At 51.4% G+C, this 21,681-nt stretch overlaps 1 protein-coding gene across 8 annotated transcripts in view; it reads left to right on the top strand.

Moving 5' to 3' along the window:
* Window positions 1-21,103, top strand: part of SCMH1 (Scm polycomb group protein homolog 1) — a 70,188-nt gene extending 49,085 nt beyond the window's left edge. For 3 of the 8 annotated variants that reach the window (XM_082777523.1, XM_082777526.1, XM_082777524.1), the window contains 8 exons: window positions 1,172-1,404; window positions 1,977-2,103; window positions 3,154-3,354; window positions 4,020-4,205; window positions 9,952-10,083; window positions 15,478-15,681; window positions 16,848-16,990; window positions 19,102-21,103. In XM_082777523.1, coding sequence (XP_082633649.1) covers window positions 1,172-1,404; window positions 1,977-2,103; window positions 3,154-3,354; window positions 4,020-4,205; window positions 9,952-10,083; window positions 15,478-15,681; window positions 16,848-16,990; window positions 19,102-19,227 — 1,352 coding nt within the window. In that variant the 3' untranslated portion in view covers window positions 19,228-21,103. Of the gene's footprint in view, window positions 1-1,171; window positions 1,405-1,976; window positions 2,104-3,153; window positions 3,355-4,019; window positions 4,206-9,951; window positions 10,084-15,477; window positions 15,804-16,847; window positions 16,991-19,101 lie in introns of those variants that run through there. The other 5 variants (XR_014318950.1, XM_082777527.1, XM_082777525.1 and 2 more) reach the window with 5 other exon arrangements.
* The last annotated feature ends 578 nt before the right edge of the window (window positions 21,104-21,681 follow it).

Raw genomic sequence — 21,681 nt, forward strand, 5'->3', positions numbered from 1 at the left:
GCAGCCCAGGGATCCTCTCCAGACCCCTGAAACCTGGGACGCAGCTGTTAGCTGCTCCCGAGCTGTCGACAGGAAGGGCTTTCTTTGTCCTTGCTTAGAGTGATTGCTTGTAAAGCTCTCATTTGAGAACCTTACATTCTCCTTATGCGCCCACAGTTGTCACTGCTGGTGCCGCTTGCCATCCTGGTATCGCTCTTCTATGAATCTCTGCTTTCCTTGCCAAGGTTTTCTTCTTATCTATAACGCACCCCACGTCAAAAGGTGGAAGTTGTTGTTGTGTTTTTTTTGAAGTCACAGCCCCCATGTTGAACACACAGTGAGGTTTCCAGGTCTGAGAAATGAGACATCATAAATGTCGCCGTGCAGTTTTCAAAATATAGGAGGGCTGTGTTGTTTTCTTGTAGCAGAAGTTTAAAGAGGCATTGGTCTGCTGAACTGGGCCAGCTCATCTCCAGCCTTTAGTGGGGCTTGGGAAAGATGAATGACCAAATGCAGGGGATTTGGGGGAAATACTCCAGAAAAACCTGGTTTTGTCGTGGAAAGCTTGAGAAGTTAAGAAGGATCGGACCATGTGCTGTCTGCAGCCAGATACTGTCTCATCTCTCACCTCTGGCAGTACATGAGAGGAGCTGAAGTAACTGAGATAGGAGCTGTTGCTTTGGGCTGGGAGCAGTCGTCCTTGCAGGAATCAAGGACATAGTGGTGCCTTCCCCTGCTGTTCACTGGTAATTTAGGGACAGAGCAAATCTGACCTCAGCCTCTCGAGAAAGGGGATTTCCAGCACAGCCCTGGCTCTGTACTGTCAGGCAGGTCTTGACTGATCCTTCCCCTAGGAATGCTTTCAGAGCATCTTACCTGATCTCTGGCAGGTCTCCACTTGCAGATGGAAGAGCTGTAAGTGCCAGTTGTTTTCAGGAAGAAGGTATGGCTGGAAGTGCGATCCTTCCAGAGCTCAGCCTGCCCAGGCTAAGCCACAGCGCCCCACAGCTCAGGTGCTGAACCCCGGATCAGTGCATTTGGTTTTTACTCTGGCATGGAGAGCAGTAGCCTCCACTCAGGGGACTGTGACTACTCCAGGTTTTTCCATATGACACTGTTTAAAGATGGAGGCTGCTCTTGTTTTCATTCTCGCCTGATTTAATTATATTTGCTTTTTCTCTTTTTATTTCAGTTGTGATTCCAAAGAGCCCTTTACCTGCCTCCGAAGTAAACTCGGAGAAACCTAGCATGCACAGTAGCACAAAGACTGTTTTGGGGCATCAACAAGGGCAAAGGCGTCGCAAAACAGGGAAGAAGCGTGGTCGAACGACCAAAGCGCTAATCCATCACCCCATGCCTACACCCTCCAAGTCAGTGGAGCCTTTGAAATTCCCCAGAAAGAGAGGCCCAAAGCCTGGCAGTAAGGTAAAAGCTGATGCTGATGCAGGCGGGTGAAAAGCAGGTGCTGCAAGTTCTGCCATGGGATGGTGCATGCGTGTATTTGTGCACGTTTGTCTCAGCCTCTGGCTGTGTGACTGCAGCAAGTAGGAGACCAGAGGGGTGTGTGGGGCTGGGAATATCCCTCCGAGTCCAGCCTCAGAGTTGTAGAGAATGTCTGTGTCCTAAAGATCATTTCCATCAAGAAACCGTGTCTTTGGAACTGCATTAGCTGTGAAGTAGCACGGCAAATGCTATGATCATGACAGGTTGGCCAAATGGTGGAATAAGCTCTTCTGTCCATCATGTGTAGCTAGTCAAGCAGAGTCAAGTCAAGCAGAGGTGGCGGATCTCAGGCTTGTTATTTTTTCGAGGATCGTGGTTTCTAGAATGTGCACATATTGATTAAGTAGGTTCTTGAAACTTCCTGTCATCGCCATCAGAAGTATGTCATGTTCCACAGTGCCTTGTTTGTTGGATGCAGAGAAGAGAGTGTAGTGATCATGGGTGGTATAGGAGAGCAGGGATAAAAGGAGAAATATCCTCATCTTTTTCTGCAGAGGAAACCTAGGACATTGCTGAACCCAGCACCCACCTCTCCAACAACCAGTACCCCAGAACCAGACACAAGCACTGTGCCCCAGGACGCTGCTACAATCCCCAGCTCTGCCATGCAGGCTCCCACAGGTAAGGGTCTCGAACTGCATCCTCGAAAAGATTGCACAGTTAGGAGCTGCAGCAGTCAGGAGGTGGCACGCCACAGCACTCCCATTTCTTCACAAACACACAAACCAGCAAACCTTAAGATTCCACAAACAAAGGCTGGCCTAACTCAGAGTGTGTCAGGAGGAAAAGAGGCACGTGAGCTCAGACCAGCTGTTCATTTATCCATACTGGAAATATGAAGCCATAGGAGGATTGCAAGTCCATCTGACAAATGCAGAGTTCCCTTTCCCTGAGTTGTCACCTGCATGTTAGTGACTCCAAAGCCCTCAAAGTGCACTTCGTGTGGCCCATACAGCCTAGAGGCAGTACTGTGAGCAGCTGCACTCAGGAGTTCATAGTATGGGCTCTCCAAAACTGTGCCAGGCACAGCTGCTGAAGAGAGCAAGGTGCAGAACAGCTCCTGCTGAGCAGCAGTGGCCATGGGCTGTTCAGCTTCAGCCAGACAAGCAGGGACAAGAGAGAGAAGGGGAGGAATAGAAGCAGCCAGTGCAAAGCATGTGCTCTGCTACGACTGAGATACAGCCAAAGGTGAACCTGGGCAGGAAAGTCTAATGCAAAGATGGGTTTTATATGTTCAGACACTGGATATGGGTAGAGCCCTCTGTTTCCCCAGAACGCAATTTTCAGAGGAACCCAAAGAACCCAGTTTCCCCCCGGAGTTGGGGCTGCATTCCTTCATTTCCTTTGAACATCTCAGCCACTTTACCTTTCTGGCCCAGGAACCACACTGCAGCCTGCCTTTGGGAGCCTGAGCACTGGGGAAAGCATAGGTGTAATAGCAGCAGTGTGAAAGGTGAGCATGATGAGGCAGGAAGGTGTGAGAGGTGATTCCCCCCTAAAAGTGTCTCTGTCGTTAGGTTGCAGGCAGGCAGGTGATGGATTCGCTCACACTTTGTGAGTGATTTTACAGTCTTAAAACTTGGGCATCTCTATCCCTCAGGCTGGATTTTAGGCATCTGTTTCTTGATTTCTTGAGTGGGTTAATGGCAAACACGTTTCTCATCTTGGCAGTTTGCATTTACTTGAACAAGAACGGCAGCACTGGGCCCCACCTAGACAAGAAGAAAGTTCAGCAGCTGCCGGATCATTTTGGACCAGCTCGAGCTTCTGTTGTCCTGCAGCAAGCAGTGCAGGCCTGCATTGATTGCGCTTATCATCAGAAAACTGTCTTCTCCTTCTTAAAACAAGGCCACGGGGGAGAGGTCATCTCAGGTGAGAACTGGCCTGCAGCACTTTGCCTTCAGAGATGTCATTGCAAGAATTCAGTCACTGGAAGATGTCTCTCCTGAAGCTTGGTACAGTCATGGGCCAGGGGCAGACAGAAGATTTCTGTCTTCTCTTTCTTGCCAGACATCTGTGTCAGTGAAGCAACAGCTAGCGGCTGATGCAGAGCAGAGCAGTAGCTTGTCCTCCAGGCCCAGCTGCTGCTGCGAGCCTGGGGAGCGCTGTGCGTCACCTCCGGCACTGCCTGGACCCCAGCAGGGGACGGAACGGGGGGCCTTGCACAACTCCTAGTGGAAGGAAAAGCGGTACCGCGAAGCTTCTCTTCCCCTACCCCCGAGTTTTAGTTTTACTCTTAAGCCCCGGCTGACCCGGATGGCGGGAGTGCAGGCCCCTCCTTGAGCACCTTTCTGCTCCTGGTACCGCGGCTTCGCAGCCGTGCAGCCTGGTCCTGACAGCGGGTGCAGCAGGCTGGTTTTAGCCTGTCCCAGGGAGGCGAGCTCGCCAGCGCCCAGCCAGCGGAAGGCAGTGGCTTTTGTTTGCTCTAGTCTAGACCAGTGATGCTGAGATACAGAAGCTGGCTGTGCAGCCCTGGGCGTAGTCTCCTGCCTTTGCTGGGGGTTTACGTGTTGGGCTCTGTTTGTTTCTGTCTCCAGCTGTGTTTGATCGGGAACAGCACACTCTGAACCTGCCAGCAGTAAACAGTATCACCTACGTCCTCCGCTTCCTGGAGAAGCTCTGCCACAATCTCCGCAGTGACAACCTCTTTGGGAACCAGCCTTTCACTCAGAACAGCCACATGCAGCGCTCACACGAGTACGACCACGACAGGTATCTACCAGGTAGGAGTTGGGGCGGGGGCGGCACTGTAGGGACCCCAGGTACTCCGCGCCTTAACCCAGATTTTATCATTAACTCAGGAGGCAGGAGCGTGTTTCCGAGCCCTCTCTGCAGGGTTCATCGCATCGCAGCAGTGTCATTCACATGCCCACAGGGCTCTTTTTCGCTTAGCATTCAAGTTGCCTTATTTTCTGCCTGTCAGTCCGATTTCCATCTCTGCCTGTAGGTTTCCGTTCATCCGTGCTGTCTCCCTGTCTTCCCTCCTCTCCTCGTCCCCCGGTCCTTCCCGCTTCCTGTAATCTGATTAGAGTGACTTCATCCAGCTAGGAATTAGTGAAAGCCTTTGCATAAGAAATGGAAGAGTGATAACAAGTAGTAGGTAAACTGTAATTAGGAATTTAATTAAATCCTACCTGAGCAGTTTCCAGCGTGGCTACGAATCTGCTGCCAGCAGTCCAGCCCTCAGCGGAAGCTCAGCCTGCTCAGGGATGGAAACACGCTGCAGCTATCCGAGGCAAAGGTGGCTTTGTTTTTGTTGGCGAGGCTAATGCTCCACTGCGTTGAAGCAGCACACCCCTGGCAAGATAGCTCATGCCACGATGCAAATCATCAGGCTGCAAAACTGCTTTTAAATGAAAGCACTGGGAAACAAGAAAAGCAGTAGTTTTCCCTACAGGTGCTATGTGGTGGCAGCAACCCCGGGGCGACAGCTGCCTCCCAGGGCTGGCTGTGGGGCTCTGGGGGAGCTAATCCTGTAGGAGCTCTGCTCGTGAAGAGGATAGATGCTATCTACACCCTCGGTACATGGTTGACAAATGTCTCGTGCTGATCTGCTTTCCTGTTACGCATCCTTCACTCTCCAAGCCAGTGAATAACTGTTGTACCATTTGAGGTCTTTCAGAGTTAATCCTTTGGATAATTATGGCTCTTACATAAAGAGCAAGAAGAATTTCTAATGGAAAAGGATAAGGTCTTAGGAAAAACTACTTAAGGGAAGATTGAAAAGTGTGAGGCTTAGGCACCTGGTGCTTTAGTGCTTCGTGCATTGTGCTCTGCTCTCTGTGCTCTGCTCCCCTGCCTCTCTGCTCTCTCCTGCTGCCCTCTCACTCCTGTGCTTCCAGGAGCCATCAGTGAGGATGGTGAAACCAGCTGGGAGGCATGGCCAGGCTGGTGTTCAAAGCACATGTGTCTGGGGAGGGGAATGGCAACAGTGCTAAGAGCATGAGGGTCTCAGGTGAGTGTCCTCAGCTTCCTCTGGCGCTGAGCGGCTGCCTGCAAGTTGGAGCTGTGCAGGGCCAGGAGCAGGGATTCTTGCTGTGGTGTAAGGAGAGCTGTAGGAGGCTGGTTGGCTGCTGTGGCAGGTAGTGGAGCGGCTGGACTAGTTGCTGGAACTAGAGGTTACCGCTCTAGCTGACCCCCAATTAGAAGAAATGTTTCCATGTTTCTGTGTGGATCTACCTTCTCATCATGAAATAGAGCAAAGCCAGAATGTGAGGAAGAGGGTCCTGTGTCTGGGCATGGCAGCAGGTGAGGGTGGAGAGGGTCCTGTAGCCCGCATGGGGCTCGTAGCTGATGTGGGATGTCACGGGTGTCTTGCACCAAGGGCAGGGCTGCCTGGCAGGGCAGGAAGGTAGGAGGAAAAGCGGGGGAAGCACAGGCAAGCACCAAACGTGGCACAGTCCTGAGATCTGCCCACTGGGAGCTCTTTGTTAGAGTGTTTGCAGGGATTAAAGATTAACCACAGTCTAGAGAGGTGATAACCCCTAGTCCTCTAGTTCACAGTGATGTCTCAGGGATCTAACATCTCTCTTAAGCGCCTGAAAGATGATAAACATCTGTGCATTACAGTGATTTCTGGTGAGGGCAAAAAAACAGTACCAATAACGTTTAGAGCTTAGTGCTGGTCATGGAAGAATGAGGATGTGGTTTTATATTTGCTTAAATGAAACCGAGTGAGAAGGCTGCCGTGGACTCACCTCCAGCTCCGTGTGTCTTGCTTTGTTTCCTGTGTGGCTCAGGCACTCACGTGCCTGAGAAGGCCAGTTCTTCCAGAAAACAGTCACTGGTGGGAACTGGTCTCAGTTCCCAGAACAAATGCCCTTAACCGTGACACGAGCACCACCGTCGGTGTGCTGGGGGGGCTCGTGGCTGTGCTTGGGGCAGAAGAAGCCTGCAGCAGCTGTAGGTCAGGCTGTGTTGCCATGGAGTTGCGACGTGGCACGCAGTCTCTGTAGGTCCTAGCCACAGAAGGCAGCAGGAATGGATCGAGTTACACATCAGGAAACTGTGGATTTGCAAGAAAATGGAAAGTTGATTATTGTTGATAGGAATAGAAGTGGGCTGGGAAATACTGTGAGCAGATAGGTCTGATCTGGAGCTATCCGAAAACATGGACGGGATGAACCCTCTGAACCACTGAGTTGGGATCCTGTTATTATGGACACCACAGCATTGCTTCGATTAACTCTGGAGCTCTGTTTTTAATTAGTTGGGAATTAGTTTCTAGTCCAAATTTATTCTTGGGCTACTTGGTAACTGTATCGTCTCGTCTTAACATCGTCTTTTAGCTTAACTTAGTTCCCCTCCTTCTGGAGGCCGTTAGAAAGCAGTTGTATCCTGCAGGGGAGCTCGCCTTCCATCTGTGCTAGTAAGAAACGCTCTCTGCTCTCCTCACGTAGTGTTGCTTGGGGTCAGACTTCAGTGAGGTGACCAGGGTGCTACCCAGCACTCTGGGGAAGATCTGGTGAGGGCCTGGTGCCACAGCACTGGCACCACCGTCTTCACAAGAAGCCACTTTTCATTGCTGAGTCCTTGTAGCAGGTGACAGGTGTCCCATGCTGGTCATGTACCCTGTTCTTCCCATCCGTCATTGTCAGCTGCAAGTTCACAGCTTGCAGGTTAATGTGTCACATACATATCTGCGTTTTGCATCTGAACTTACCTCCTGTCTGGTACTCTGTTCTTTATATTTTTTTCTCTAATCAAATACTGTCTTGTCTGGCCCAACTTAGGAAGACATCAGCAGATTTCATCAGCGAATTTCTAAGATCTGTGCCAAAGCTACTATAAAATATTGAATGTTGGTCTTCTATGACCAATGCCTTGCTGAATTCTAGGTAAATGAGATTGACCATGCTTCCGTTGTCTGATAAATGAGATATTTTTCAATGATACAGAAGCTGTTGGGTTAGTCACCTCTGATGAGTGCCTACTGCTGTATGTGCTGTGTGTAAGTGCAATGTTATACTTACCCTCCCTTCTGAACCTCTGAGAAGCCTTGCAGTACTGCTGAGGTCATACATAAGCATTCAGTTGCCTATATTGTTTTTCCCCTTCCTTTTTAAATGCTAGCGCTGTATTTCCAGTCCTGCTGAGCAGTCCATCACTGAGTTTTGTTTGAAGTCACTGCTGCAGACCCACTGATGCAGACCCATGCACCTTCTCGCTTGTTTTATTTCTGCTTCCTCCTGCACCCTTATGCCCCCCCCCCCCAGCTTGAGTAAATTTGGTTATTTGATTTTTCCTTCTTAGTCAATGGTGTGTGTTTTCATTCCTGTCCCATTTCTGTTAGCCTTTGGGCTTTGTCCCAGTGTTCAACATTGCTGCAATTGGAAGCAAAGCAGAAGGTGGCTTTGGTATGTCTGGATTCAGGTGGATGTCCCAAGCACATCTCCACTGAGGCTCGTTGCGTAGCCATGCTCTGCAGACAGGGAGGAAGCAGCAGTGCAGCCAGGGCAAGTTACAGTGTCCTGAAGGGGCCACTTTGATGGGACGAGCTGAGCAGAGCCTGACTGCAACAGAGCCCCTCCTAGCAGCACAAATGCTGGCATGGTCAACTTTCCAAGTTAGGGAGGTGAAATATTCCCCAAAGCTGATCCATAATTTGCAGACAAGGACAAGCTTTTTTCCCAGTCTTTACCTTTCTGCATGACATCCTCTAGCTCTGTACCCACACACTTGTTACTTTTGCAGTGGAGGACATAGTGCTGTCTTTTCCTTTGCGTTGTCAGAAGACAGAGTTCAAAGTTCACATCGTCCCTGTACGTGCTGTCCTCTGAGGCGTACATCTCCTGGCTGAGCAGGTCCCTTTCATTTCCTGTAAATGATCTGCATGTTCTCAGCATCCTTCTCTAAGTGATCCCTCTCCAGTTAGATGTGGGGTCCTTTCCTGCCAGCTCTTTCCCTCACTGATAATACACATTCAAGAGGTTTAAGGCGTCCTTTGAACTAAGGGCATTTTCTTTTTCTCCTGATGATCCACAGCATGCAGCTGTGTGTGCATATCTATTTCCGTATTTTCTTAAAAACGGCCATTTAAACTGAGAAACCCTGACTGCAGACCTGCTTTGGTTTATCCTTCCTTTAATTTGCATTGACTTACTTTCTAATTCCCTGGATTATTTTCAACAACCTGACCTTCTGTGTGTTTGTATTACTTTTACAATCAAAAATTTTAAAAAATACCTGCCCCCCCCCCCCCCCAAAAAAAAAAGATAAAAGATAAAACCTTTAAAAAAATCACCTTTTGTTGTGGTTCTGTGACTGTTTGGTGAAGAAATGCATCCTATTCTACATTTTAAAATATCCAAAGACATTACTAAGAGCATTTGTTTCTCATCTCTGTCTGGGCAGTGAATGTTTCTTATGGGGAACTGTCCTGAGGACAGTGCTAATCTTTCTAATAATATCTTGGTGGTTTTTGACCATAGTTGTAGGGAGTCCAGGGGCCTCAGTAAAAGCAGCTTCTTTCCTTTCCCAAAAGGATTTTGATAAAACAAGTGCTTTTATCTACCTTCATGTTTCTCGTTAGCCAACTAAGCTGTGACTGCCTGGTGCTTCCTACCCATCCTTTCCTTTGTGTCTTCGTTTGGTGTGACACATCTCCGTTGGTGTCTGGTCCTACCCACTCCTCGCCGTATTTGTCACCCCTCCAGTCCCCTCCCATCCCACACCAGTGGCTCGAGCTGCTGCAGGCTCTCATCTGGCTCCTGGCATTCATCTCCCAGCATTTCACCCCTTGGTGCAGGGTCCCCGCTGCAGGCTGGCACGCATCGCCTCGTGCTGGCTGTACCCCACACTGTGCCCGCACGGGGCAAGGTTGCCACCAGCCGTGCCGCTGTCGTTGCTGCTGTCCTGTCCGTGTGAGCAGTCCCATTCTCTGTGTCCATCCGTGCAGTGACGTTGTGTGCTCAGCATTTTCCATCTGTGAGGGATGCCTCACGGCCTGGCCCGGTGCCTGCGGTGCCGGGTGGCTGCGACTTGGTGCCCTGTAACCCCACCGCTGGGGTAGAAGAGTGGCAGGGACAGCTGTGACGCTGGGGGTGCCGTTCAGGGAAAGACTGAAAATTCAAGTACAGTTTTATCAAATGGTGCCTGTGGCATAGAGTGTCTGCAAATTGTCTGAGGGCTGCAAGTGCCCAAAAGGTGAGGAGACTGGGGTGGAGGAGGAATAATGTGGGAGATGAGCCAGAAGGAGAAAAAATTAAATGAAGCTGATCAAAGGTGCCATGTGGGGTGAAGCATGGCAAAAAATGGCTATAGATCCTTGTTAGGTTCATCCCCACCCTTTTTCTCTGTGAAACTCACAAAGCAAAGTACGAAACGGTAAGCGCTGACAGCTGTAGCTGGGTTGCAGTTTCAGCAGGCTGTTACCAGACTGGCGGTGCACAAGAGTCGCAAGTGACTCTGGCAGGGCTGAATTTCCCAGAAAATCTCCACTCCTAAATAGGGCTTGTTCTCTTTTCCTAGACAGAAGCAGTTCGTTAGACGGCACTCTGCAGGGACCAGGCCGGGGTACAAAGCGATATTCCCAAGATTCCCCTCCATACAGTGCTCCTCTCTCCCCCAAGTTACCAAAGAATGACCGTCACCCTTTGGAAGGTGAGCACAGTGTCTCTTCCCAAAGCTGGCTGTTTATAGCAACTTGTAACAGATGCAGCAGAACCTCACTGCAATGCCAGCCCAAGCTGTGGGCTTAGGAAGTCTGCTTTGCTTTGTCTCTTTTGTCATGGGTCGGTGCTTGGTGTTTCAGAGAGAAGAAGAAACTGTTGTACACTGAGGCAGGTAGCCCAAGCAGTTGTGCAAGACGTGGAATGCAGGCAGAATTCCTTCTAACCCTGATAGCAATCAGCTAATACCATAAAACCTGGGGTTTAATTACCTATATTTTAGCTTCCATTGCTATATATGGTATTAAAGGTCATAAAACTGTCCAGTTGCTTCAATCTCCCCCTGATTTTTTTCCATGATGGCTTGCTGCAGTGTTTTCTACAGATGCTGATGTGCAGCTGTCTGGCTGGGAGCTAGTGCCCTTTCCCAGGATCCCATCGTGTTCCTCACAACCCTCACTAAACAACACGGCATGTTTCACTACCGTGTGCTTCACCAGCTAAACCAAACCTCCTGCAGCACTGCTGCTGCCTGCACCATCAGCCAAATAACTGATGCAGATGTGCTCTGCCACGTTCTCAAAAGTAATTGCAGAAACAACCTCTTTGGTACGTGGTCCATAGGTTTCACTTGCATGTGCAGGTCGTGGGCTTCCAGTGGGTCTGGGTAGCTGGAGGACTGTGAGCCTGAGGAGTCCTCAGTAAATATGCTTCCACCTTCCCTTTTGTTCTGAACTATAAATGCTCCATAATGCAGAGTGGAGGTACAGCTTTCCTAAAGCCCTTTAATTGATGGCAAAATCTGTCAAGTGGTTAGTCTCAGTTCTTTGTAATAAGTTCTTGAAAAACTGCTGGAGTCTGTTAGCTGGGCTCTTAGTTCAGTTGCTTCGTGCTCTGTTGCTGTCCCGCTAGAGTCACTGTTTCCGCAGTTGTTGCTGAGTTTGCTGGGCTTGGGCTGTTGATCCCAGATTTGAGAGTCAGCAGCCTCCTGTGCACTCTGGTGCAGCTTAGTCTTCATGCCTCACCATGCTCTGTGCTCTTCCAGTCACAGCTGATCTGAACTTGCACCCTGTGATGAACAGGTTCGAATGGCCTTAGTACCTAAATCGATCAAAACTGCTGATTTGTCACATAGCTGATGTGAAGAACAAGGTGACTGTGGGACTGTCCCATGTATACTGACAAGTTGAAAGTTGTTCCCTAGAACGCAATCCCTCTATCACCTCTTGGTACACATTCTTCTTGATGTCCTCTAATCCATCAGCCACTGCACACAGGTAACCATTAGCAAAGCGCGTCAGCTCCTACTGTCTGGGCAGTGCCTTGCTGTTCTTGGGGGGGCTCTAAAATTAAGGTGCCTTGCTTAGGTGGTATCGCAGACTCTCTGTATAGTCAGTCAAAGGGATTTTGTAACAAGTAATTCTGAGTAGGAACCTAGTTAGGTTGTCTGGAAGGTTGAATCTCAGTCTGCTTCAGAGTGTATTCAGGTATCTTTTGGCCTTTGAATGTGGCTTGCCATCTAGATGCCCAGATTATTACAGCCTCTTCTGTAAAAGTAGAGACAAGTGTGCGGACTGTGTGCCTTCACGTGAAGGTGGTGATTCTCGTGGTTTGTGAACTTCCTACAGAAACTTGGTCTTGGTCCATTCTTGGTTCAAGCCAGAGATATACAGGGCAGAGAGAAACAAGGTACAATTCTAAATCCCTTTGAGAAATTCAATTTTATCCTGCAGGCAATCAACTAATGGCCCGTTCCACCTCATCCACTATGAAATTTAAGCAGAAGCAGGGATACTTGCATTTCAGAGGATGTTTTTTAAGAACTTGAGCCCGAAGTACTCAGATAGGTGTATTTCCTGAGCGAGGAGGTGTCTGCTCTTGGTGTGGCACACTGCAGCACCTGAGCTATTTCCAGTTTGCCAAACTGACAGCAGTGAGTAGCAGGGGGAAGTCTCCATTCATTGTGCCCTTGGCAGGAAGGCAGAAAGACAAGAAGGGGATCTCTTCATATATTGTTTTTCTTCTTACACTCAGTGCCATTAATGTAGCTTTTTGCTAAAAAGCTGCAGTTCCAGCACAGTGGGGACCCCCTTTTGAAAGACTATCATTTGTTGGAAACAGTGGGTGTTTAGTAGTTGTGCAAATCAGATTTGTGCTTGTGGCCAAACTCTGTGTTTTAGCAGTAAAACTGCACTCTTGAATCTATAGCATTATTTGTTTAATTAAACTTTAATTATCTGCTCCCTGCCTCTCCACCACTAATTGTGGCATGTTTTTCTACAATGCTCCAAAAGCAAGCCTGTATTTAAAACTAGCAGTTCATATAAGAAAATCTGCCTAAGAATTAACCACCTCCTCCTCCCTCCAAAAACTAGTTATCAAGGGCAGAAGGATTCTGGATAGTGTGTGTGCCTGAAAGCAGTCTGTGCGCTGCCACCTGCAGAAGCATGTTGTCTTCTGCTGTAGCTGAATCACAGAGCTAGTCAAAATTTTCCCTTTGCTTTGTTTCCCTCTCCCCTCTCTGACGGTATCATTTGTGTAAGCAGCTCCCTGTGTGTTTGTATTTTTAAGAAAGTTCAAGACCTCTCTTGCACTGACCCTACCAAGAAGCCTCCAGCTCTGCTGCAGTATTTACAGCACAACCAAGCACTCACCAACCCTGAGACAGGGAACCTGAGGATGAGTGTGCAGCTTTAATTCTAGGCAAAAAAGCAGTGCTCCCAAGTTGTGTGGCTGCATGCTCTTCTTCGGATGTTTGATCATGAGCACGTGTGAGAACATGATCACATATTTGAAGAACGCATCACAGAGCATTCACATCAGAATAGTGACAGCGTGTTAATTGTTGAGTCAAATATGTTCCGAGGGTGAGTTCTGGATCCTTAGTGTTGCACCGACACGAACCTATGCATGTGGTCTTCCAGCCTCCCAAGCTGCAGCCTTCTCCAGCCGAGCTCTGAAATTCTGCTGACAAACATCCCTCTGCATGAGCTTCGGTGTCGTCATTAGCAGTTGGACACGCACTTCTGCCTGACCCAGCACATCTGGGGCTTCCTGGCAAGCCGAGGCTGTGCGTCACTCGCAGAGGGAGTCATGTTTCCCTGGAGGCTGGAGCTGAGCTGCACAGACCCCTGCCTGTGCCATATCTCTGCCGCGCCTGCCCCTGTCCTGCCACAAGGCACGCAGAGCGGTGCGGCAGGCTGTACCCCCCAGCTGCTCTCACGCCACCGCACATTCCAGGAGTCAGACGTCACCCTTTGCACAGATGTTCCAAGAAGTGTGTATGAAATGGGAAGTGATGTGTGTTTTAAGAAAAACTGTCCTGATCTTGGAGAGGAAACCCAAGGTAGCTTCTGCGAAGGAGCTCCTATGAAGAGCCAGTGGTGCAAATTGTATCCACTGTATGTCTGGGCTCAGGACAGGGAGTCTCAGTCTGCCTTGGGAGCAGGCAGCCAGCTCAGTGCTGGGTTTGCACCCAGTTTTGTGCTGAAATGAGGTGGTGGAAAAGCAGTGTGGAACAGGAGTGACGGAGGAGTGCAGAGTTATTCAGGAACAGTCATGAATCAGAACCCCTTGTCTGATTCACAGAGAGCAAGTGAAAACACATCTACCCACATGGGAAACTGCTGGCACGCCAGCCAGCAAACATCACCCAGAGAGTATCAGTCTTTACATGAGCACTGGTTCTGCTCCCTAAGGCCGTGCTGTTGGTTTCTAAGAACATCACAGTGGCCTAAGAGCAAATAAATGCAGAAGTGCCTCAAATGCAGAGTAGCAAAACTCACAAGATGGAGCATTGCATTTATGAAGGTGATAAGCTCACACCTGCTTCACTGGACTGCTGAGCAGCCAGGCAAAAAGGGGTGTTTGTATCTTACAACATAATGAGGTGCTGCCTGGCAAGCTGTGGTCTGCCCACCCCCAGCTGAGCTTGCCCCTGGGTTCTCTGCTCAAATACAGACAGCAACAGCACCAAAAACAGAGGATCCTACTTCACAGAATAGCCTTGTAGTTCATAGGAACCAAAGAAAATAAGTTGCTTCCAGGAGAAGGTTGGCAGGGCCCAGCCTCTGGAGCACTCGGGTTTGGGCTCAGGCAAGCTGCATCTCCCTTCTCTGGAGCATAAAAGCGTCAGCCTAGCAGAAATGCCTGGGCAGAACTTTTGGGTCTCATGGGCTGTGACACCAGCTCAGCACCCGCACCACCATCCCACTTCAGCACCAATTGTGCTGGATTTTCTACTGCTGGAGCAGCTCCCAAGGCTTCCCCCTCCTTGCAGCTTGCTGCAGCGTTCGGGTGGGTGCTGGTGGAGGTGCTGCAGTTTCCAGCCAGGCACAGTGGCACAGCCCAGAGGAGTACATGTACACAGGCACCACTCCTTGTAGGAGACACTTTCCTCTCCAGCTGTGCAAACTTGCCAGGTATTTCGTGATAAAGAACCCAAGTATTTGAGGATGATTCATAAAGCACCAGCTCCACCTGGACTGAGATTAGGTTGCATTGTGCCACAGTGCCATAGTAAAACCTACAAACACATGGTCCTAGTATGTAACCATCCCAGTATAACAGCAAAGGGAAATCTTGCCCAGAGGTTCACTTGCTGGTACGCAGATCTCAGTGGAACATCATCCAGGGCAGCTTTCTCCATTCCCCACCCTGGAAGGGCTGGTGAGGAGTCTAAGCAGGCAGTTGGACCCCTGCCTGGGGAGAGCCTTCTGTCCTGCCGCAGCGAAGGGTGCTGGTCACCAGCTTCATTGTGCACTGAAGGGCCCAGCAGCAAGGCAGGAGGGGTGCACAGCTGATCCCCAGCACCCCAATTTTGGGTGCTGCCCCATGCTACTGCTTGCCGTGATGGGGCAGGTGAGCTGCTCAGAGGAGCCTGCTGCTCCCTCCTGCTCTGTGTGTGCTGCTGTCCACTCCAAGGCATGAGTCTGGCTAAATACCCCCACAGTCCCAATGGCCCAGGCCGTTCCCTTGCACACTGATGCCCATGATGTGTGGGCCTTGAGTCTGAAATGCAGGGAGCTTCCTCTCCCAGCTCAAAGCAGTTGTGGAAGCAGTAAGAGGCTGCAGGAATGCAACCTGGAGCTGGTGGTGGCATTAGCAGAGTAGCTGTTGCTCAAATCTGGGTATTAACCATTATCGCTGCTCCCTGGTTGGACTGGAACTTGCCAGGCAAACACCAGGCCGCAGTGCTTTAGCCGTGCATATTGCAGTTTGGGTACTTTGGAGGAGCCCCTCAGTGCAGCGGTGTGACACCTGCTCCTGCAGCCGCGTGTGCACCCTGCACGGTGCTGCCTTGCCGCGGCTCTGCTCACTGCTCTTGAGCCGTGACGTGGGGCTGCGTGGCATTCATGTGCACTGATTGCAGCTTGGTGCGTTCCAGGTGAAACCTTTGTTCTGGGAGATGGCCTCCCAGGGCCCTTGGAGCCTCGCCTGGACCCCATGGACTCTGCCTTGAACTCTGTCAATTCATCCAGCCACAGCAGGAGCTCCAGAGACTATCGCCTGCAAGGATACAGGCACCTGCACCAACCCTCTAGCCTCACTCAGGGCAGTACCTCTGCCTTGCGTAGGCTTAGCTCTGGGGGTAAGAGAGTTAAGAAGCCAGCCCTCCGATTGTAAATTTGGCAATAAAGGGCTTTTCTAACTCCAGTTACATCTTTCTAACTTCAGCAAGTACCAGAGACTGGCCTCTACACTGTTAAACAGGTAGTCTGTTAGGTTTAACAGTAGTTCTAGAGACATGGCAGATGGGTGGGTGGAAATACGGCCAGGAGGTGCTCGCAGGGTCAGCTCTGGCTTGGTGACCAGCTGGGACATGGAAGGCAGTGGGCAGGGAGGAGCAGGCAGGAGATGAATTTGTGAGCATGGGCAGGGGTTTTCAGAGCGGTAATTGGGTGTCAGCGAGGATGGCTGGGGAGCGGTTGGTGCGATGGGAACTGTCTGGTTAGGGTGGGAGCTGGCGGGGGTGGCCAGGAGGATGGGTGGATGCACAAACGGTGCTTGTGTAGAGGAATAGCGTCAGGAGAGCTGTTAATTGCAGTAAACCACATATCAAATCCAGGTGTTTGCAAGAAAAAGTTGTAATTTCGTGTGCATGGTGTCAGTAATAGATTCTAAAAAGCTCAGGCTGCTGATGCCTCGATCTGTCTGCTTCCCCCCCATCTGTGCATACAGGCACGAGAGTTGAAACAACTGGCTGTGCCAGGCCAGAGCTTTGAGAGCAGGATTGTGTTAGCTCAGGCAGTGTTTCAAGGCAACAGAATTCTGAACGTGGGCTCAGTCCAACAGAAAATGCAGCCGATGAAAATGTAGAGTAACTTTGCCGTGTTACAACTGCTAAAGGTGGTGTTTTGGGCAGTTGGGGAGGGCAGGAGCAGTGCTCGGGGAGAGGAGTGGGAGTGGAGAATTGTCTGCAAAGCAGGGAAACAGCAGCTTGGCAAAGAAGAGTGGGAATGTGGAGCAAGCCTCATCTGAAGGACAAGGGCAATGAGAAGTGGAGTTTTAGGGTGAGTAACAGGGCTAGATATAGAAGGCTGCCCCAGAAGTAAGGCATAAGGAGAGAGAAAGTCCTTTGGTGCTAGCCCTGTGCCTCAGGACTCTCTCAAGTATGGTGTGGTTGTGCCCTTCACGTTGTCTCTGCCAGTGCTTTGAAAGAGGAGACTGAATGGTAGCTTAGGGTGAATGTCTGCTGCAACGCTGCTGTGGTCACACTTGGAGTAACTGCTGCTGTCTCACAAATTACACCCCCAGGTTCAGACAGATACCTTGGATCTCGGGATGTCTCGCGGCTGAACAGCCGAGACCCCTCGTCCTGGACAGTGGAGGAGGTGATGCAGTTCATTCGAGAAGCAGATCCACAGCTGGGACCCCACGCTGACCTCTTTCGAAAACATGTAAGTATGTCTGTGTGTGTGTGTGTATGCACATGTGTGTATGTGTGTATTATATATGGGTGGGGAACATATTCCTGATGAGGAAGGTCTGTGAGAGTCAGAACAGCAGCACTTCACACTAGTTTTGTGCTGAGGAAAATATCTTATAAATCCTACTTGAATCACGTCTGGGCTTGGGATCTTCTCACTCAGAAATTGCGGAGGGGAAGACATCTCAGCCCGGTTAAAGCTGCAGTGATGCTGCCTTTGTGCATGCAGAGAGCTCATCTTGGAGCTGGATTTGAACTGTAGCACCAAAAACACACAAAACTCTTCATCCTGGAATCCTAAAATTCACTTCATAGCAAATTTCTTCTGGCAAGAAACGTGTTCCAAGTGGAATTCACTCTGTGAATTGCAGTTAGACTCCAATAAAAAGGGGTCTTCTAAGGTTCTGATTTTTGTTCATACCTTTAAGCGCAAAATAGCTGCAGATATACAGCATGGAATTTGTACAAAGAAATCTACAAAAATTTTGTCACCTTCATGTCTTGGTTCCTGCCAGTTCATCTGTCCTCTACCTTTTCCTTCAGTCCACTACCTGGTAGTGCCTATGAAGTCAGAAAAGCAGTGGGAGGAAGTCCTTGCTGTGAGCTGGAGGCGGTGCAGCTCATGTGCCAGCCAGGGGAAGCATCTCCCCCCCTCGCTGCTTCAGGGCTCATTGAAGGAAGGGGAGCCCACGCTTGGTGTCTCCCGAGCGTGGCTCTCTGTGCTGAGCGTGCTCACGTCTGTGTTCGTGGTGCATCTGGAGTTGGACCTCCATGCAGGTCTGTGGGGATTTTGCAAGCTGGGGCTGTACAGAGCCCTTCCCCAGGCAGGAGGAGAGGCAAGTGTGGCATGTGCTAGGCTGAGACACGCGCTCTTTGCTCTTTTTTTTTTTTTTCCTTAATGAGTTCTATTTTAGAATCACCAGTAATTGAAAAATATTTTAATTATGCAATTACAGTACTGGAGATCTTGCTAGATGTGAGACCTAGCTGAGTGTCAACACAGGACAGAGTTTTCTATTGTCAGAGGCTGTGATATTTACTAAAAGTAAATGCAGTAGTAAACATTTTCTTCATGGCAACTTGTCCACTGCAAAGCTCTGGGCCAAGGAAAAGAGTGCTGCAAGGGATGACAGCCTGAAAAACATCTGCTAGCAGACGCTAAGTGCAAAGCTGCTCCTCAGTTTCTTCAAGCTTCATGATCCCTTCCCTCTTGAGCCTCTGCGAGGGGCATGTCTGGCTCTGCTGTGAGGCAGGAAGTACTTCTGTAAGCCATGCTGCTGAGACCAGGCCTTCTGGAGGTGAGATGCTCCACTTCCCTGCCAGCTGCAGGGCATTTGTTTAGAGACTCCAGACAACTTTGCACATTGTGGCCTTCTCTTTGGGTTTACAGATTTCTGTCTCTTGCCTCGTTTCTCCAGCCTTGACTTCACCATGGCCATTTTTCACATGATGAAGTCTAGTTTGCAGTGTGTTGCGTGCGTGGCAGTAGGATGGCTCTCAGGGCACATCCTTTCCCAGGACGTTTTCCCTGCACCAAGGCAGCAATGCCCTTGAGTGAGAGGCTGCTCCCAAGCATCGCCGCTCCGCTCAGGGGGTTCTGACCACCAGCTCAGCACAGCTCCTGTGTGTTCGCTGCCCCACAGCATGGGTCCAGCGGGTGTGCCACCACCATGTGGCATCCTGGCCGTGTCCCCTGTGCCGCAGGCAGGGCTGGGGGCAGGATGCCCACACCAGGATGCAGAGGCTACATACAAGCCGCCTCCTTTGCTGTTGAACGATGTGCTGTGCTGTTTCAGCCGTCAGTGTTGTGGGCACAGCCTGGCTAACAGGCAGGGTTTGGGCAGGGACCTGCTGGCAGTACAGCTTGCTGGCCTGCTTGAGCAACAGTTCACGCTTGGCGAACGCAAACGTGAATGAGCCATGAGAACAAAATCCTGCCTGTCCTGAGGTGCCAGCAGCAGCCAGAGCCAGAAGGCACTCCTCGCTTGTCCATTGCTTTGTGAGTTTCCCTGGGCAGCTGGGATACTGGGAGGCTGGAGGGCTGAACAGGGCTCTGACAGGTGCTGTTTCTCCTCCTTGCAGGAGATCGACGGGAAAGCGCTGCTCTTGCTGCGGAGCGACATGATGATGAAGTACATGGGTCTGAAGCTGGGGCCAGCCCTAAAGCTAACCTACCACATTGACAAGCTAAAGCAAGGCAAGTTCTGAGAGGACGCTTGGCAGGACAGATCCTGGAAGCTCTGCTCCTGGCCACCCACACCCGCACTCACCTGCAGACAGGTACGCATGCACACACACCCATCCACGCTGCCGACGGACGCCTCTCCGACCCCAACCTGCTGCAGGGACCAGCCGTCCGCCCCTGCCCCCGGCAGCCACGCCCTGCAGGCCGTGGCAAGGAGGCCGGCATGCGGCTGGCCCTGGGCTCCGCACCCAGCACGTCGTGGACGTCCGAGCACCGAGCTGGTGCCACTCTGCAGGCTCCCAGTCCCACCGCCCTGGGACTGAGGAGCTGCTCTGGGCAGGAGCAGTGGCAGAGACCTCAGGACAGGGCTTGTGCTGGCTCCTCTCCCTCTCGCTGTGCTGCAGGAGCACCCATCCGGCCCTGTTCTCCCGGCCTCGCCTGCCCTGGGCGGCCCGCGGTGCCCAGCCCCCTCGGACGCTTTGCGCTTTGCTGTGCCCCCGTGGGCAGCCTGTGAGAGGGACAGCACCTGCGACCGCACTCGGCCCTCATAGCATGGCGGCTGGCTTAGAGCAGCAACCACCCCGCTCCCCGTCTTCCACAAGAGCCCATCTGCCCCCTCCGGGGCACCCTCACGGCCCAAGCACTGCCTGCCCCTCCCCTCCTGGCCTTCCATGTGCTGGGGCCGCCAGGCTGGTGAGGAAGGCCTTCGTATTTATTTCTGACTGGGGAAGCTGGGGACGCCGTGTGGCCAAGGAGATGGAGTGAGCCACGGGAGAGCCAAGGAGTGTGTCTGGGTCTGGCATACCCGTGGCAAGGACACATCTGGGTCAGCATTGAAGGCTGGCTGGATGCTGTAGGACTCGACTGATCCTTCTCTCCCGCTTTTCTTTCTCTTCTCTTTTTTTTTTTTTTAATAAGGAGTTTTCTGTTTAAAATGTTTTTTGTACCTGTTGTTGAACTTGCAGCTCTTGGTTTAGTCAGAGGTGCAAAGGTTCGTCTTCCCAGGGACCCTCCTGGTCCTCTTGTGTCTCGCTCCGTCCCAGCTCGGCATTGGCGAGAGGCTGTCGGGTCTGGCAAGGCAGAGGATCCCGGTCTGGTGACCAGCCCTTGCGTTGCTTTTCCTGTGAGGGTTTTGCCCTGCCCAGGGGCACCTGTTTGTTTCAGACAGTCTAATGTATTTATTTTTGATGGCACTTGAGTGGTAATCCTCTGTCCCAGATGCGTTACTGCAGCTGCAGGAGAAGTACCCAAGCGGCGGCCGCCCGCTTGTTCCAAAGCTGCATCCCCTGGGAGCCAGGCCCAGGGCTGCTGGGTCCCTGCTGCATCTCCTGCCCTGGGGCAGGGCTGACCGGGGAGCGCTGCCGTGCAGCCGGCACACACGCGCTTCCTTCCTGCAATGACCAAAGGGGGGATGGGGATCTCCATTGCAAGCACTTCTCCTGCCGTTAGGTCACCCTCTTTTCATCCAGAGAACGTCTCACAAACCCTTCCCTGCAACCCTCGAGGGCCCTGGGCAGCAGCAGGAAGGGTCCCCGTGGCAAGCCAGTCTCTTCTCCAGTCTCTTGCACTGGGTCAGGTTTACCCCTAAGGGGAAAGTTGCAAAAAAAAAAAAAAAAATAAGCCGCAAGCCCTAAAGTAATAAAAAGGCTTTTTGTTGTACAGCAAGGTCTCTGCTGCACTCCCTGCTCCTGCACCAGTGTCTTCAGAGGGAGGTGGGACTCTGGTCACCTCACGGAGCCCCGTCACTCCCAGCACTGGCCCTGGGATGCCCCTCGTTTGTATCCGATTCTGATCCCGCTGGCCCGCTGCTGACAGGTCCCCATGCGGGGTCAGCCAGTGCTTTCCTCTGCACTTATTTTATGTTGATTTCTTTATAAATAAAAGAATAACTAAATACGTTTCCTTGCTGCTGGTTGTGTGTGCACTGGGGGTGGAGGTGGGGGTGCATAGCTGGGCCCCTGTCAGCATTTCCACAGGTACCTGCTGTGGGGGCATGCCTGGGCGCTGTAGGAATGGGGTCAGGCAGTGGGGCAGGACAGACGGACAGATCCCTGGCTGCCCCACAGGCACTGCTGGGGGGGGGGGGGCGGGGGGTGCAGCAGGTCCTGCACCACTTCTGAGAGGTTGGAGGCGCTTTATGACCCCATGGGTGGCACTGCCTTTCTGGAGCCAACCCAGGGCCCTCTGGCATAGAATCACAGAGTGGCTTGGACTGGAAAGGACCTTAGAGACCAATTCCAATCCCCTGCCATGGGCAGGGACCCCTCCCAGCAGCCCAGGCTGCCCACAGCCCCATCCAACCTGGCCTTGGGCACTGCCAGGGATGGGGCACCCACAGCTCCTCTGGGCAGCCTGGGCCAGGGCCTCACCACCCTCACAACAAAGAATTTCCACCTATCTTCATTCCCCTTTGTCCTCTCACTGCATTCCCTGACAAAGAGTTTTCCTGTAGCCCCCTTTAGGTACTAGAAGGCCTC

The sequence above is a fragment of the Aythya marila genome, assembly GCF_965140915.1.
Source record: "Aythya marila genome assembly, chromosome: 22".
NCBI lineage: Eukaryota > Metazoa > Chordata > Aves > Anseriformes > Anatidae > Aythya > Aythya marila.